This window comes from Cynocephalus volans, chromosome 13 (genome assembly GCF_027409185.1).
Source record: "Cynocephalus volans isolate mCynVol1 chromosome 13, mCynVol1.pri, whole genome shotgun sequence".
NCBI classification, from domain to species: domain Eukaryota; kingdom Metazoa; phylum Chordata; class Mammalia; order Dermoptera; family Cynocephalidae; genus Cynocephalus; species Cynocephalus volans.
Genome location: NC_084472.1, coordinates 28,726,668 through 28,744,922, shown reverse-complemented (window position 1 = coordinate 28,744,922; position 18,255 = coordinate 28,726,668). Strand labels below are relative to the sequence as shown.

At 40.7% G+C, this 18,255-nt stretch overlaps 1 protein-coding gene across 1 annotated transcript in view; it reads right to left on the bottom strand.

Annotated features, from left to right (window-relative positions):
* Positions 1–1,024: 1,024 nt before the first annotated feature.
* Positions 1,025–18,255, bottom strand: part of LOC134361615 (cTAGE family member 2-like) — a 119,640-nt gene continuing 102,409 nt past the window's right edge. The window contains exon 3 of the mRNA XM_063076636.1: positions 1,025–1,642. Within this exon, the coding sequence (XP_062932706.1) occupies positions 1,025–1,642 (618 nt within the window). The remainder of the gene's footprint in view (positions 1,643–18,255) is intronic.

Below are 18,255 nucleotides of genomic sequence, written 5' to 3'. Positions count from 1 at the left end.
GGCTCCTGTTACCCCCTGCTGCTCCATCCCCCAAATAAGAGGACACTGCTGGACATGCTCTGGAAGCCAAACAGAGAGGCCTGAGAAGACAAGATGTCTGTAGAGAGGAGCACCCCAGTGGCATGGTCTTGAGTCTGCTTTTCTGACTTTGCCTCCACTTTGAGCTCAAAACTCACTAGCAACCTGTTATCAGTATTAAGGCATCACATTCTAATGTGATCCCAAGCAACACATTCTAGAGGGTGGGGGACTTTTACTGGTCCCCAGAGACTCTGAACTCCTCAGATTCACATTATCAGTTTGGGGGTTTGCCATCACACCGTCTCCCAAGGTGATTTCCCAAGCATGGGGCTTGGCCTCCACTGTCTTTCTGGTCTCTTCAGCCCTTGAACACTGGAATCCTACGTTGCTCTCCAGCGTTGCTACACTATGGCTGATGTCTCCTGATGCCCCACTCACACTCTCCTCTAGCTCATTCCTGGACATTGCTGGACTTGGACTCGGCTCTAGGCTGCCTCTCCCAGCCCCCAGCATATTTGCACTGTGCCAGGTTGTGCCCATGACTTTGCATGTGAGGGGCAGGGAAGGCCACCTGGCCTCCCATCCAGTCAGAGGGGCCTCTGGGGGCCCACACTTGTCACTAGATGGGGTCTCTGTCTTGTATGAAGACCTCTGGCCTTCCTTACACATAGGTGGGAAGCAGGGAGAGGACTATTCAGGGTGGAAACTGACATCTTTGCTATCACCTTCTCTCCTGGAACTTTCTGAGGAGGTTCTCCCAGGAAATTGGCAACCTCCACGTCTGACCTGGCCCGAGATTCACTGGTGGCCAAGAAGGAAGTGGTAGACTGTGGAAGGGACAAGAGCTGAGCCACATTTGAGCTCAGGGGCCTGGAGATCTGGACCCCAGCTGTTCCTCACCGGAAACCTTGTAATATGTGTTTGTAACACCTGCTGAGTGCCTGGGTTGAGGAAGAAAAGCTCCTGGAAGAGCTCACACAGGATACCTCACCCTGTGAGGAAGCTAGGTTTCTGGGTTGTGTGCAGGGTGAGACTTGGGGAAAGCATGGCTGGCAGCAAGCCTGGGTTGATGCACACTCTCAGGGATCATGCCCTCATTGATCTCATCCAATTTCTTGTCCAAATGGACTTCCAGGGTTTTTTCTAGATGCTTCTTGTCTGGGCCCCTGGGTAAGTGATTTCCCTGGTCACACTCTTGGTGCCTCATCAAGTCACTTTCTGAAGACTCCTTGTCATCCTCCAGAACTTTCACTAAGATGCTTCCTGAATCCTCAGAAAGGTTTTCTAGGACACTTTTCTGATCTTGCCCTAGATCCTTGCGTGGGTCTTTCTCTAGTTTGAACTTTACTGAGCCTCTTCTACAGAATCTTCTAGAGCTCCTGAACTCTATTTTCTGTGCATTCTTGCTGCTTTCACCTGCAAATTCAGAAGGCTTGGAGGACCCATACTTGATTTTTGCCTGACACTGGCATGTCATCAATGCGAATTCACCTTGAGCCCTCCTCAGTTGCCCAGGGATGAAGGAGTGTTCATCTTTGATGAACGTGCCTTGTCGCTGCAGTGGCTCCTGGAGATCAGGGCTGGTAGAATCCCCAGGAAGGATGGAGGCTGACTTGTGGGTCTGGGGGAGGTTGGGAGTGGGTCAGCTAAAGACTTCCTGAGATTTTTTGAACATAGATTTTTTTGAACTACTCTGTTCCAGTTGCTTCAATAAGGGCCATTCCAGATGTTGATTTTGAGTTGCGATGAAAGATGGTGACTCCTTCTTGGATGTGGGACAAGATATTCTACAGGCCCTAGTCAGGGTGGAGAACAACATAAAGGATGTGGGAGAGAGGGTGGGGGGTGGGCCTGCATCTGGACCTAAATCAGAGGTGAGGACCAGTTTTGAGACAAAAGTTGGAGTTGGGCCACACAGTGGGGCCAGGGCTGGGCCTGGGAAAGCTGAGAAGGTACCATAGCCTGAGTTTGAGCTGGATGGGAATTACAAACTCCATTGAATAAAGCAGAGGGAGATCATCGTGAGGAAGCTTTTGAGAGACCCATACAGTAGCTACCAAGGACTAGCTGTGCAGAGGAGGGAGGCCCCAGAAGAGCAGGCTGCATTTCTGCTGTCAATGGTCCTCTAATTCCTTGGGATAAGAGAGCTGCTGAGGACCGGGCATCTGTTCTGACTTGTCTTTTGTGCTCCAAAAGGAGTGTGGAGTTATGGTGTCCCGCTTGTCATCCCACGACTTTAACATATTCACAGAGAAATCAGGTGGTAGTCTGGGATCATTCGTTTCAGAAATGACCCATCTTATTATTCTCTTTCCTTCCACATCCTCAGTTCTGCTCTCTTGGTGATTAGTATCTCCAGCAGCTTCTGAACATCGGGTTGATAAAAGAGGGACCCTCAGCCTCTACCTGCTGTGTGTGGGATCTCCCCAGAACAAGGCCTCTGGTGGGTGGTGGGAAAGATGCTCTTTCTGGGATTGGCTGTGTGACGAGGTGGGGAAGAACAAGGCTTGGCAGTCACCCACCCCCAGGAAAAGAATGACCTGGTGCAGTCAAGGCCTGAGATGCCTGGTGGGATTCTCTTCCAGTCAGACTGGTCTTGAGCTTCTGCTGACAGGATGGATGCTAGAGGCAGAGGGTGCTCAGCCAGAGGAGCTAGGACAGCCAGTGGGGATGAGGTGGCAGGAGCAACAGCATCCACATGCTCTCCATGCGGCTGGTGGGCTCTGGCAGGTGCTAGTTTGCACACCTCACCTGGGGTGTCCTGACACAAGAGCTGTTGAAAGCTGCCCTTGTCGGGAGCTCCCCCAGGTGGCTGCAAGGGACAGGAGGCACATGCTGCAGCCAGGAGCAGACAGCCTCAGCCAGTTAACTTCACAAAGCTCCTGCCACCCCTGCCCCAGGGCTTTAGTCACATCCCCCAGCCCTGCAGTCTCCTCCACTCAGGTAAGCCCCCGGCCCTGGGGTCACATCATGGGCCCTGGTAGGAAAGAGGATACAGGAGAGAAGGGGAAAGTTCTTCACCTTTGCAGAAGTGAGGTCAGGCCCCGAGCCTCCTTCGGTTCCCCCAGGCCATCTCTACAGGCTGAAATCAGGAGACTGGGTTATGGTGGAGGGAGGGGCCTGGGGATCTCACTGGAGGCTACGTGGAATGTACCTTTAGGGGAGAACATGTGATGGTATTAGACCCCTTAGCATCAGTAGCCAAGGCCACATGATCCCCAGTAGTGACAGCAAGGTGCATAACAGGCAGCACTTTGTCATTTACAAAGTGCTTCCATGTCCTGTACCCCATGGTCCTCACAGCTGCCCTCGGGGGGAGAAAGGACAGGGTCATGTCAAAGAGCTTAGCAAAGCTAAACAGCATGTGCACAGTTGGGCCTGGAAGTCCCTCCTCCAGATCCAAGCAGTACTGGTCCTTTACCCCACCCTTCACCCCCACTCACAGATGCAGCCCTTGTCACTCAGGCACGGGACAGGAGAGATCGAGTGAGCTCGTGGCTCTGGCAGGAGGGCAAAACCTTCCCTGTCCCAGCTAGGTGACTTGCCCAAGGTCATATGTCTAGTTTTTGGCAGAAGTAGCCCTAGTACACAGTCCCTTGATTCTTAGTCCTGTGTTCTTTATACCACACAGCTCAACACAATTTTGGCCTGATTGTTCCTTATAGCATAAAGATGGTCTTCCAATAAGCCAATAAGATATAGGGCACTAAAATATGCCTAGCATGACCACATGGGACTAAGGTGAGAGGAAAGAAAAACTAAAAAGAACTATCAGCCATTTATTAATATGACACCAAATAAAAATTTTTAACCTTCATTGTTAATGTACCCTTTGGAAGAAAATATCATACTATCTTCACTCATTTTTAGTCATTTATAAACAGCAAATGGTATGGATTGTCACTGGATCTGAAAAAAAGTATGGATTTATTTAGCATCACAAATCCTTTTATCTTTGCCATGCTATATTTTGTTTATGATTTGTTTAGAAATTGTGCATCAATGTTCATAAAGGCCATTGTTGCATTTCTTGAAATGGAAGATTCCTGGCCTTGCCAGCAGCTATGAAACTGCTAACCAAGATCAAACAGAACAAAAGTTACTTACATAAAACTGAATGAACTGATAAAGAAAAAAAATAGATATGAAACCTGGCATATATGCACACATATGTACATACATACACAATGCATATGTATGATATACGTATATGTGCATGCATATATATGTATATGTGCATATATGTGTATATATGCATATGTGTGTATATGTATATATAAATATATTGTATGTATATATGCATATGCACACATGCACATATATGAAACAATTCACTTGCTATATTAACAGCCTCATTGGTACTCTCCTATCTTTCAAGAATGCTGTGGTTGACTACCTTTATGTCCTCATTTAGCACCTCAAAATGGGCACTCCTTTTCTGAGAAGGGTTACAGCATGACTCAGCCACTTAGTTAATCTGAGTAATTAGCATTCTGTTGCCCATTAACAGCATTAAAAACAACAACTGGAGCTCTAAATACTTCTAGGATTTCCAAACAGACCTTTCCAGTGTCAAGGACATTTGTTGTTTCCTGCCCTTGGTGAACTTTAGGCCTGTTTAATACCCCAGCAGCCCTCTTCTCTTAATAGAGAAGTCATTATTTTAAATGACCTCCTAAACTGTCAAATTCCTAAACTGTACCATCTTTCCAAAAATACAGTTCCAAATTAAAATTCTGTGTCAGGAGGAAAACATTCATTGAATTGCAAGCATTCTTAGGAGCCTCATTTAACTCAGGTAGATAAAGTTGAGAAGGCAAATTTACATAAACCTTGTTTTAAGTTTGGATGTTTCTTTTGGAGTATGGGAGCAGAATCTACTATATAGTCATAACGGTGAAAGAGATGTAGCTAAAATTTAGATATACAATTACAAAATTAAAATTCAGCATTTGCTCTAGGACAGTGGGGAGAAAGAGAAAGCTAGCTAAATATTAAAAAGCATAGCAGTATGTGGATTGCATGCCATGTAAACTTTTATCAGGTTTCCTTTACTCAAAGTAGAAAATGTAAACAGTAACTTCATTGAAAAAAAAAAGATTCAAGTTAGCCATGAATCAAAGCAATGTTTTTAGTATTCTGAATATCTAATTTATTTTATGTACACCTTTGCTGTAAAAATGTGAGAAAAAAATGAGGTACTGCATTATCTCAGAAAAACATTGAGAGCCATTTATTCATTGAACAAGTACATTTGTGCAGTTTGTCCTGCTTGTATGCTGATGATCTAAAGAAAAATGACTTTATTTGTGACATTAAAAATTCACCATTAAGGGGGAAGACAATCGGAAGAGGAGTTACATAACAGAAGTAGACAGACATGACCAGAGCCAAGAGGACACCCACCTGCAGGCAAGAGGGTTGGTCAGGGAATGTGTTCCAGAAGATATTGTTGGAGTGAGCAGAACTGAAGCCATGTTGGGACCTAAAATCACCTGGGCTATGGTGGGGGGAGTGAATTTTTTAAAGGACAGTTTTTTTATTCTCTCCACTCTTTCTTCCCATCCCCTGACTTTTTATCTTGCTTGCTAATAGGAAAACAAGGCTGAGAAGCTAATAAGTACTTTGCAAAGCTAACAATTCTTTCTTTGAAACTTGTAGAGTTTTGAGAAGTGATCAAGGCCAGGTACTGGAAGTGACCTTGGGCACCAGTCAAGTCAACCAGAGCTCTGCAAAGTGAAACTATGCAGAAGACTTTGCAGAAAGGATGATTCTACTCCAGAGCAAATCAAAATCTTGCAGGGTCCTAAGGTGACAATGAAGATGGGAGCAGGAACTAGACGAGGCCTTGGAGAGACCTTGTACCTGATTCATAGGTACGGACCCCTCTTAGTTCACGTGCCCTTCTCTCCTGCTTTTCATTTCCCACATTCCGTTCCCTCATCCTCCTCTTTAAAAACCCCTCAGTAAATCTGAGTCTTTGAGATGGCTTCAGCCTGGTCATTCTCCTTCAGGTTTACCAGAGAGTTGGGTTAGCCCAACATCTCTCCTCAAGTCACTGGTGTTCCTGAAAAAAAGCTGACTTCCATTTTCCCCAACATTCGGCTTTTGAGTGGTTTGCTTTTGCCTGGGGCAGGCAACTGCACCTGTGAGTTTGATATCAAATTTGAGGGAGCCTCAGCCAGGAGCTAAATGGCCCCTATAACATAACGACTCTGGAAATGAACCTTGGGTTTGCCTCTCTACTTCCTTTTCAGTCTAGGCAAACACTTCCTTTCTAGGTCTGCAGGTTGTCTTCTCATCTAGGTTATTTATTTAGTAGGTACTAGGTCCCAGGTACTATACTAAATGCATTATACATATTTTCTCAATTGTTTATCCCCAAATCATATGAAATAGGTTTTACTATTTCATATGTAATAGGCTGAATTGTGTCCCCCTTCAAAGCCCCACACCCCAGAACCTCAGAGTGTGATGATATTTGGAGATAGGGCCTTTAAGGAAGGAATTAAGTTAAAATGGGGTCATTAGAATGGGCCATAATCCAACATGATTGGTGTCCTTATAAGAAGAGGTGATTGGAACACAGGCAACACAGAAGGACAACTATGTGAGGACACAGGGAGAAGGTGGCCATCTGCAAGCCAAGGACAGAGGCCTCTGAAGAAATCAACCCTGCCAACACCATGATCTTGACTTACAGCATCCAGAATTGTGAGAAAATTTCTGTTGTTTAAGCCACCTAGTCTATGGCATTTTGTTATGGCAGCCCTAGCAAACTAATACACCCTTTTTACAGATAAGGAAATACAGATTTAGAATAGTTGCTCAAAGTGACACAGAAAGTACCAGAATCAAGATCTGAGACGGGGTCTCTAATCCAGAGTTGCTCTTAACTCCCAAACACAACTGCACCCCAGGAGCCCCTACCAACTCAGTCATGCTCTGAGCCCCACCAGGAATGAGCTTCTTTGTATAGCCACCCACCACTTCCGTGATCCCCTTGTCAGCATACCTAACTTTTATTAAATGAGAACTTGCACCAGGCAAGTCAGCAGGCATCAGTAATCCTGCACAAGCAAACTTAACAAAATCTTCTTGTGCTGAGAACAGGAGAAACTACAACAGTCACGATTGTGGAGGACAGACAACACTTCTGGGCTGTCCATCGAGGCCTCTGGAAGGAATTCTGTCTAAAGGCCTTTTATTCGGATAACTGCTGCAACAACTGAGAGAAGAAAAAGAGACCTGTAAAATAAGCAAACAAATAATTGGGAAGTTACATTCTCTTGAAGAGAGCCTAAGAAATCCTTGCTAAGGCATCCAATCACCCAAACCAGAAGCATAGGATATGTTGGTTTAGGAAGTTTGTGATTGTAGGTATGAGAATCATGAAGGTCTTTTCTGCATTCAAGTTTCATCACTTCTTAATTTCTTTGAACTTCAGTGTCCTCATCCATAAAAATGAAAATAATATCCACCTGAAGAGGCTTTTGTGAGGATGCAATTCAGGAGCCTCCCAAGACCACCCTCAGGGTCAGTACCTGACTAGACGAATTCACAAAACTCAAGAAAGCCATTATGCTCACAATTACAGTTTATTACAGAAAAAAAATACAGACTAAAATCAACAAAGAGAAGAGGCACGCAGGGCAGAGTCTAGGAGAGACCAGGCACAGAGCTTCCAGGTGTCCTCTCTGAGGAGAGTAATATGAACAGCACTTGCTTCTCCCAGCAACAATGCATGACAACATGCATGGAGTACTGCCAGCCAGGGAAGCTCACCTGAGCCTCAGTGTCCAGAGTTTGTAAGGGGGGTTGGTCACACAGACCAGAGGTCAAGCTGAAGCTACATAGCCCAAAGCGCCCACCGAGTCACATTGTTAGCATAGACTATATGCATGGCCCAAGGCCCCAGATTAACATAGATATTCTTTTTGGTTTTGTTTTTGGTGGCTGGCCCATACAGGGGTCCAAACCCTTGGAACTTGGTGTTACAAGATGGCACTCTAAGCAACTGATCTAACCGACCACCCAATATAGACAGTCTTATCAGGCCTAGAAGTTACCTCCCAGAAGCTGGTCAAGGGCCGAATCCTTTACAGCAGAGAGGATTAATGAGTTCATGCATGTAATATGTTTAACACAGTGCCTGACATGTATTAAGTGCCCAATAAATGTTAGTTATTGTTAATATTTTCATCTTGTATTCTTTACTTCCTACATTCAGTCAGTTACCAAATCCTGCCAATACCACCTTCTTTCTTTTCTTAACTCTTTTCTCTCTTTTTTTATGCCTCTGCCTTTATATAGGGTGGAGCAAATATAATGAAACAATTTGAAAATATATCAAAAGAATGAGTGAATTTAAAAAAAAAACAGTGAAATAAAACTTCTCAAAAAAAGTAGTCTCCGTAGTGAATAACAAATGCTGGCAAGGGTGTGGAGAGAAGGGAACAGTCCTGCACTGTTGGTGGGACTGTACATTAGTACAACCATGATGGAAAACAGCATGGAGGTTTCTCAAAAAACTACAGATAGATCTTCCATATGATCCAGCAATACCACTTCTGGGTATATACCCAGAGGAATGGAAATCATCATGTCAAAGGGATACCTGCACTCCCATGTTCATCGCAGCTCTCTTTACAATAGCTAAGGTATGGAATCAACCTAGATGTCCATAGATGGATAATTGGATAAGGAAACTGTGGCATATATACACCATGGAATACCACTCTGCCATAAAAAAGAATTAAATAGTCCCATTTGCAACAACATGGATGAGCCTGGAGAAACTTATGTTGAGTGAAATAAGCAAAGCACAGAGGGATAAATACCAAATGTACTCACTCATATGTGGAACTAAGAGAGAAAGAAGGAAGAAGAGAAAGACCACAGTAGTGCATTGTCCTTGCAGCGGGAGAGAACATTGCTTGGGCTACAAAATGGAGTGGGGGGAAAAGGGGGAGGAGGAGGGATGTTGGGATAATTAGGTAGGGGACACAGGACACAAATGCAATTTGTGGTCATGGGTATGCTGCCAGTATGAATCTGGCAGTCTCATCATGGGCACGAGGGGTGACAATCAGCTTTGTATCTCATGAATATTCATAATATAAATAAATAAGTAGTCTTTGAAATTAAAAACAATGGATATCATAAACATCAGATTAGACACAGATAAAAGAGATTCCGACTTTAATTATACCCTTAGTTTTTGCACATTTGCATAAGATATCATGCAAAAGGATCCATTGTAGCATTGTTTGAACTGTTCAAAAATTAGAATCAATAAGGGAGTTTATAAAAGATAATGGTGTATTATATGCTATTCAGAAGTATAAATTCATTATCATTCAGAATAATGATGTAATGCTATTCAGAAGTTAAAATAAATGAACTAGATTTGCATGTATAAATTAGTATGAATGTATGATAGAGTAGTGAAAAAAGTAAGGTAAGAAATAGATAAAATATAATGCCATTTATATAAATTTCCAGTACTCAGAATTTAACACTCAGTAGTTTATATATATTTACATATATTAAAAGTGTATAAACATAGATTAGGAGAGTACACACCAGCTGTAGAACATGCCTTGTCGTAGGAAAGGAGGGGTAGGGAACTGGGAAGTGAAGACTGGGATTGTAAGAGTTTCAGGTATATCAGTAATATTAAATTTAAAAAAAATTTTTAACTGGAGCAAATATAGCAAACACGCACTATGGATTACTTTCAGTTCTACAGATGCGTTGTCTTCTCTTTCTCTCCCTTCCCTAGTCCCATGCCTTTGTGTGAGCCAGGGTTCAACCAGAGAAGGAGAATCAGTACAAGACATATATATATTAAAAGAATTATTGAATAGAATTATATGACCCAGCAACATTATTCCTAGGTATATACCCAAAGGAATTAAAAGCAGATATTTTGATGTCAATGTTCATTGCAGCATTATTCACAATAGCCAAAAAGCAGAAACAACCCAAGGTTCATCAACTGATGAAGATAAATAAAATGTGGTACATATATATATATACACACACACAATAGCATACTATTCAACCATAAAAAGGAATGAAGTACTGATACATGCTATAACATGGATCAACTCTGAAGACTTACACAAAGTGAAATAAGCCAGACGCAAAAGGACAAATACTATATGATTCTACTCATGTGAAATATCTAGAAGAGTCAAAGTCATAGAGACAGAAAGAAGATTAGAGGCTACCAGGGCTGGGAGGAAGGGGAAATGAGGAGTTGTTGATTAATGGTTACAGAGTTTCTGTTTTGAGTGATGAAAAGTTTTGGAAATAGTGGTAATAGTTGCACAACATTGTGGATGTAATTAATGCCACTGAATTATACGCCTAAAAATGGTCAAACTTTGTTATATGTATTTTACCACATTTAAAAAAAATTAATAATGTAATATATCAAGAACCATTGATTTGTACACTTTAAATTGGTAAATTTTATTGTATGTGAATTATACCCGCATAAAGCTGTTCATTGAAAAGGAGAGACTTACTGCAAGGAATTGGCTTATGCAATTGTGGGGGCTAGCTAGACAACTTGGAAACCTTGGCACAGGCTATCAGGAAGGGCAGGGTGGAACTCTCAGACACAGACCGAAGTCACAGTCCATTGGAGAAATTTTTTCCTCCTCAGGGAAGTCTGTTCTGCTCGTAAGGCTTTTCGACTGATTGGATCAGGCCTACCCACATTATACAGGATGATCTGCCTTACTTGAAATAAACTGATTACGGATTTTAGTCATACTACAAAATACCTTCACAGCAACACCTGGACTAGTGTTTGACTGAATAACTGGCAGTAGCCCAGTCAAGCTGACACACAAAACTTATGACCACGTCATGGTTTATGTTATGGGTACATTTTCCTGTCCTTCACACTGACATTCATTCAAATTGCAAGAAGTTCAATATTAGTGTACTTCCAAAAGTTTGTAGAAAAATAGAATTGAAAGATAATACAAATCTTTTCATGAACGTTTTGAGGTACCCTTGTAGTGTCCAAAATTACTATGGAGGCATTTTGAAAAATGCAAGTTATTCAATGTGTGATATGAAAAATATGAGTGTAATAACAACACTCAGTGGTTTTTAATATCTCCTGACAAAGGATGATGACTAATGTATTTTAAAATATTTAGCACAAATTCTGTATTTATCCTTAAAAAAAATAACATCTATGTACCAGGTATTGAGCTGAGATTGAGGATATTAAAATTAATAAGTCACAAAACCTGGCCTCAGGGAGTTCACAGACTTCTATTTACACAGCAAAGAAATATGATCCTCCCCCAATCACTAGATGATGGAGTCCACTGGTCACCTAGGTCTGCCCTTCCATCCGCCCTGGATCAAATGTCTGTGTAAACCAGTCTTTTCTGACTGGTTTCCGAACCTCAGGCTACCAGGTACACCAGTTGGAAAACTCGACAGTAAGAAATTAAAACACTTTCCATTCTTTCAGAAACATTAGGGCCATTTTTTTCTGGTATAATTCTTTTCATGTAAAAGCTTCCCAATGCAAAACATCAAACTTTCAAAGAAGCAGGATGAGACATCTGTTTCTAACTGAGGTGTAAGAAAACAGTGGTCCAGGTACCTGATAGTGGCTCCTTGTTCTCCAGTTCAGCTGCATTTCATCCCCTCCCCTACATTCTTGCTCCTGCTGGTCTTCCCACTCTTCTTGTGTACCTCTCTCTTACTCTCTTTTCCTTTTCTCCCACCTTTTCATGCCCGGCCCCTTTGTTGTCTCTGTGGTCATTTAGCCCCATGGTAGCACTCAGAGTTAAAGAGAAGGTCATGATCCATTTTCTAACCTGCCGTGTAGAGGGATGCAAACAAAAAGCAAAGCAAAGCAAAACCCTGCTCAAGGCGAAATACTAAGAAACGGGAAGTTCTAAGTTTAGTTTTCTTTGTTTAATGGAGTCATTTTTTTTTTTAAAGGATGTTCAATAATTATTGCATGTTGATAATAATAAGCTATCAATGATCTTATACTTTTAGGAAATTTTATTTCATCAAAAGACAACCACTACAATAAAGTAGCTGCATATTCTTTCTTAAGGCTTAGGGGTTTTTTCTCCCTGTTTTTGCTGCTTTTAATTATTAAACATCTTTTGAAAAAGAAAATCAATATTTTGCAAATTGAAACTACAATCTCCATCCTTATTGAGCATCAGGCAGCATGCAATCATGCATGTAAACTTAATTGTGAAGAAATAAATCAGAATTCTATGAAAATTAATTTAATTATATTCTCAGTGTTTTCTTACTGACAGCATATGCATATAACTCCGTTAGGACAGTAATGGGTTATGAAATCTAATTCATATGAGCAAAGGGCTTTTTGTTGTTACTGTTGTTTAAATCATTTAATTTTTCATTTCTCTCAGGAACCATTTCATCCAAGTGAGCAGTTTCATTGTCATTTGAGAGGAGAAACTGAGGCAAATATACCATTAAACCAGGAGATTCCTACTGAACATTACAACATATTCCTATGTCAGTTGCCTTCTATGCATCAAAATATTGGTACTATTAGGCAATGCAGAACCCCAGCACTGCATATTCCCTGACATTTTAGCTGAGCAAATACCCAAAGGAGCCTCCCAGGTGGATGTAACTTGGCTTTGGGCAATTAGTGTCCAAAGCCACATTAATGTTGTCTTCCTGAATCTGCAACTTGACAGTCTGATAAACAATAGCACTGAGAGAGGTGTGAACTTACTCTATTTATCTCAATGGGCTGTTAACTTTGAAACCTAATTATGATCACTTAAATGCCAACACTCTTAATCATTTCACCGCTGATCACTGTACCAGAAACATCCAGCCACAGTAATGTGCTTCTTCCTGGGGCTGCTGGACTCAATTGCCATGTCCCGATGTGCTTTTTCAGAATGTCCTCTTGTTAGCAGTGTCAGCCTTGGACTGGCTAAACAGGTATACTCAGTGCTTGAGCCCTTGGGTAAGCAAAGTACATATTACTATGCTTAAAACAAAGAAAAGAAATGGATATCTGTTGCTCTGTTTGTTTGTTTTGAATACTGGGCTTGAGTTTTCCTTATGGGAATCTCTTAAGTCCCATGAGTCTTTATAAAAATCTAAATCCTTTTGAATACCAGAATTATCACTGCGGATAAAAATGTAAAATAGAAGAAGAGAGGATGATTTTCCAAAAGTCTCTGGTGTAAATTTACAGTATAATTGAATCTGAGGACTTTTCAATATTATGGATTCCAACTTCCCATCCTTTTACTCTGCCTGACCAAAACCATGCAGCCTCTCTCTGAATACTTTCTGGGTTGGGTAACTTACCGCCTCACATAGAAACCCATTCCATTGTTTGCTTCTTGCTTCTTAGAAGGTTCTTCTGTATATTCAGTGAAATTCTCCCTTGTATAATTTTTATCCTTTGGCCCAAATTCACTTATCACCCAGGAAATATTTATTCTCTCATCCATCTCCACATATTTTTAACAGCTCTTCTATCCAAAATACCAGCAATTCATTTATAATGGCCTCCTTTATTGAATGCCTGTTATGAGCCATGCTCTTTACATAGAACTCAATCATCAAAACCTTGAGAGGTAGATATATTACCATTTTACAGATTAGGAGATTGAGACTCAGCAAGATTAAGCAAACAAGGTCGGCAAGTGGAAATGTGGGGTTTGAACTCCTGGCTGGCTGTCTTGCCTCCTCACCGTGCTACCTTCCAGCCACAGTTTCTCCAAATATTCTTTTTCATTGCAATACCCCCCTTTTTGAAGCTCTTTTCTAGCTTAACAATGTCATCTACCAAATTACTATTATTATCCCTATTTTACAATTAAAGAAACTGAGGCTCAGAAAAATAGAAGGTCCTCTAATTCCTGTATCAATGTTTCAGTACTGTTTGACGTTTCAGTACTGTTTGACTTTTCAGTACCAAATTACTTGATCTTTCCTATTTGCATATGGTATTGAAACAACGGGCCAGAATCCACCAGTGTGGAACTCACATGAAGCCATGTTCCCTACAAGACCCAAAATAGACATAACTAATTGATGATGGCATTCTCCCCCACCAGCTCCGATGTAATCAAAATTCTTCTCAACTTAGGGCTCTGGGCAGCCATTATGTACCTATCAGCCTACTGAAAGAATGGACTCCATTTATCATTCCAGGCTATCCAACAATGGTCACTAATATGTTTATGTTAATAATATACTAAATTGAATATGAAAAATTTCAAGTGTGACAAATACGGTTACATTGGGATGAATAACCTGAAAAAGGTATATACAATGAGAAAAACGTAAAACAGCCAAGTAAAGATCACTGTTACATAAAAAGCAAGCATTTACCAAAAATACAAATTCACGTGGGGTCTTTGCCTTAAGGGAGATGCAATTCACTGATGTCCAAGACTCAGAAATTCAATAGACACAGACTAAGAGCAAAAGGAAACTGGCTCCTTTACACTCCAAAAGCAATTTAATTGGTCACATGTTTGAAGTTTAGAAGAAGCCTGCATAGTGTGCATTTATTTTGCCAGAAAAATCACCCAAAATTTAGTACGTGTTGTTTCACCTGTGAAGGAAGAAAGAATGATGGAAGAAAAACAGAAAGAAGAAATGAAGGGCTCCAACTGCTCTCCAATTCAGTATATGTTGTGGTGGGATTTCACTATGACTTATGTAAAATAGGCATATAATGAAAAACAAGAATCAGCATGAAGTGGAAGGAGAGTCCCCTGGAAAACAAAAGTTTGTATCTTCCCTAGTGAAGTATGGAATAAAAACCTAAACATTTATCTTTCCCACGAGCTCCTGACTTAAACCAGAAGCACTGTCTAGTCACACAGAAAAGGTCCAGGGCAGTGGTTCTCAAAGTATGTTCCCAGAAATGCAGATTCTCAGGCCCACCCCAACCAAATGCATGGGGCACTCTGGCGGTGGGGGTGAGACAGAAGCAGCAAGTCCTCCAAGGGTTCTCATGCCCTCTGAAGTTTGAGAACTACTGGACTTTGGAAAGCCTCCAGTGAAGAAGCCAGGATGGACCTAGCTACAGCTGATATTGTAATCATTTGAAACCAGCCACCAACTAGTTCTCTGCATCCATTACCATTAATCCAATTGCAAAATTAAAAAGAAGGAAAATCCAAGCACTCATATTTGAAATCTGCACTTCCAATGTGCCACTGGCCAAACCCTGCTGCGGATCCTGCCTATTTTGGCTGTCTTTTCACACAATGTCCTGAGTAAGCCCTGCACCTGAGCTACTAAGCAGAAAATTTAGGGGAAGATTAGATATGTGCCTGAAATTTTAAATAGTGTAAATAAAACCTTTTAGTTTGAACTTTTTAATATATGTCTCTTGCATACAACTTAGAGAACCATTCTTAAAATCCATTAAAAACTGTTGAAAACCCAAAATCTTCTACCCCAAACTCTGAAAATGCACAGTATTCAGAATCATTTTATTAAGATAAAGTTATTGTCCTTTGTACACTCTAACGATCACTTTTTCCTGAACTAACTAAAAATGTATTTCCTCCAGTAAACTAAGATTTTCTCAAAGTGTCATTTACTCAGGAACAGCCCCTTCCCTGGATTCCTCTTCCTCTTTACACTAGATAGGTTCTGCTGCTGATAGATGCATGTCATGTCCAACTCTAAAATAACAGAAAACCCTAACTGAGTGATTTTTTTTTCTATGTTTATCTTATCTATCAAAATGAGTCCACATCCTTTACAGGGCACCAACCAAGGCAACCCAGCAAGGTGCTCTTCTATTTTGCAAGCTTAAGTTGGAAGCTCTGCTTCAAGGTATTCTTAACCAGAACTAACCTGCTAGGCTACATCCAGAGAGTAATATTCTCTTTTATATATACTTTATTCATTATCTAAGAGAGGGGAGAAGAACAGAGACTACTACAGGGATATCTGGTAGCACTTTTTCAAATGTATTTGAATCATAGGAAGGCAACTAGGTCTCTCTTAGAATGTCACGCTATCTTTTTGGATAGCATTGCTGGACCAGTATTTGAGAGAATCATATACTCTCTATACAGAACTATGAAATGTTAACCTCCTTGCAGCTAACAAAGTTAGCCTGCCACAGTTTTATAGAAAAAGACATGAGACTCTTGGGTTAGAGACAAAAGATTTTATTACTCACAGTAATAGCAGTAGCCAGGAGATCAGCATTTTTACCAGCTGCTCTAGTTCCAATTCCCACAAGGTGATGCAATGAGGGCTAGGTGATGCCTGCACAGACACTGCCTTGCATCACAGGAAAAGAATCTTGAGCTTAGGGAAGCTGAATCTTTTATAATAGACAGTAAGCCTGCCTAAACTTTGCCCCAGAAAGAGGCACATTCTTTATTATACTGAACAGTAAACAAACTTGCCCCTTGTTTTGAAGGAAGACACCATATCTTCTAAAACTGTTCATTATATAAACTTCTTGAGAAGATCATTCATAACAAGGCAGTCAATTGCTCTGCTCACAAGACAAAACAGAAATGTAAGAGATCCCAACAATGACTAGAGCCGCAGGCACTGAAGAAGACCATCTTCCTGTGTTCAAATCACAGCTCTCAGGCACATTACTTAAATTCTCAGTCTATTTCTTACTCTATATAATGGGGATAATAATAGAAAGTATTTCAGAAGGTTGTTGTGCAAAATAATTGAGATAACACATAAAACATGTAAAACATTTTATGCAATGTCTGACACAGAATAAATTTAAATATTATTATATTTCTGTTATCACCACATCAGGGAGTATTGAGAGGAAAATCCTCAGATGTCACAGATTCCTCATTATAATACGTCACTCAAATTCCCAAACTCTAAAAGAAAAAGTATGCAACTGTAGAAAAAAATAGTAGAGCATGATACATGATAGCATCTAAAATTTATTATGTGAATTATGAAAAACCATATTTCTATTTATTCTAATATTTAAGTGTCACATATATTTAATACTTAAAAACCAACAAAAATTAAGTGCCATATTGTGGAAAAACCAAACCCTATCACTTTAGATTGTCCTCTTTCATCTCCTTTACCACCAAATTCAATACTATCTTTGTCTCAGTATGACTTGGAGAGAAATTCAAAAAGTGTATTTGAATTTCAGCCAGATATTTAGTAGGGCCTCTCTTGGTGTCCTTATGGACAAGATGCATAAATGTGGGCTGGAAGAAAACACAGTTCAGTAGATTTACAGGAGGTTGAACAACCAATTAAAGAACTTCAATTAACTAGAGGCGATACGGTTTACTGGTAAGAGTGTGGAGTTAGAGAGACGTAGAATCAAAATTTAAGCCCAGCACTTGGTAGCTGTGTTACTCTCATTAAAGATTAAATGTGATCATGTATGCAAAGAGTTATTTATAACAGGTATATGGTAGATGTTCCATAGAAGTTATTTTCCTTCCATTCCCCCCATTAATTAACCCATGCCAACTCAGAAGAAATTCTCTAGGGCTTGAAGAGTTTTGTTCCTGTTCTCTCCGCATTTTCAATCAATTATTTAGATGAAAGTATCAATGGCATAATTATTATTTTCGCAAAAGGCAGAAAGTTGAGGGAAATAGGCAATATATTGAATGGCTGAATTAGTATTCCAGAAGTTCTGAACAGCCTGGAAATTTGGCCTAGTTCAAAGTTCAGAGATTTTAATAGAGATAAATACAAAGTCTTCTACTTGGTTCCAGGTTCCAAAAGTTTAACTCCATAAATTACATGATAGAGAAACTCAGACTTGTGTTAAAAAATAAAATAAAATAAAGTTTAACCAGAATTGAGTATGATTCAGTGTTTTGCAAAAAGCAAACTGTGGAGGTCTTTAAATACCAGGCTATGGGTCTACAACAATCCAACCTGTTTTCCAGATTCTAACTTTACTTAAATCCTAGAGTTTTGTGGGCAAAGGAACCGTATCCAATTCTGTTGGATGTCTGCCTATTTTAATACAGTTTATATTTCCCGAATGCATTTGGCAGGCAGTCCCCTTGCATTCAGCTGGGGGAACTTGAAACAGAAGGCCTTTCGAAGGGACTCCACAGGCACCCACCAGAGCCACCCTGGAGAGCTGGAAGGCACCTTCCATCACCTCCAAGGCTGAACTCCTCCTCTGCTTCCACCACCTCCCCTGCTGCTTTTGCTGTGCAAAAACTATCCTATATTAGCAAACTA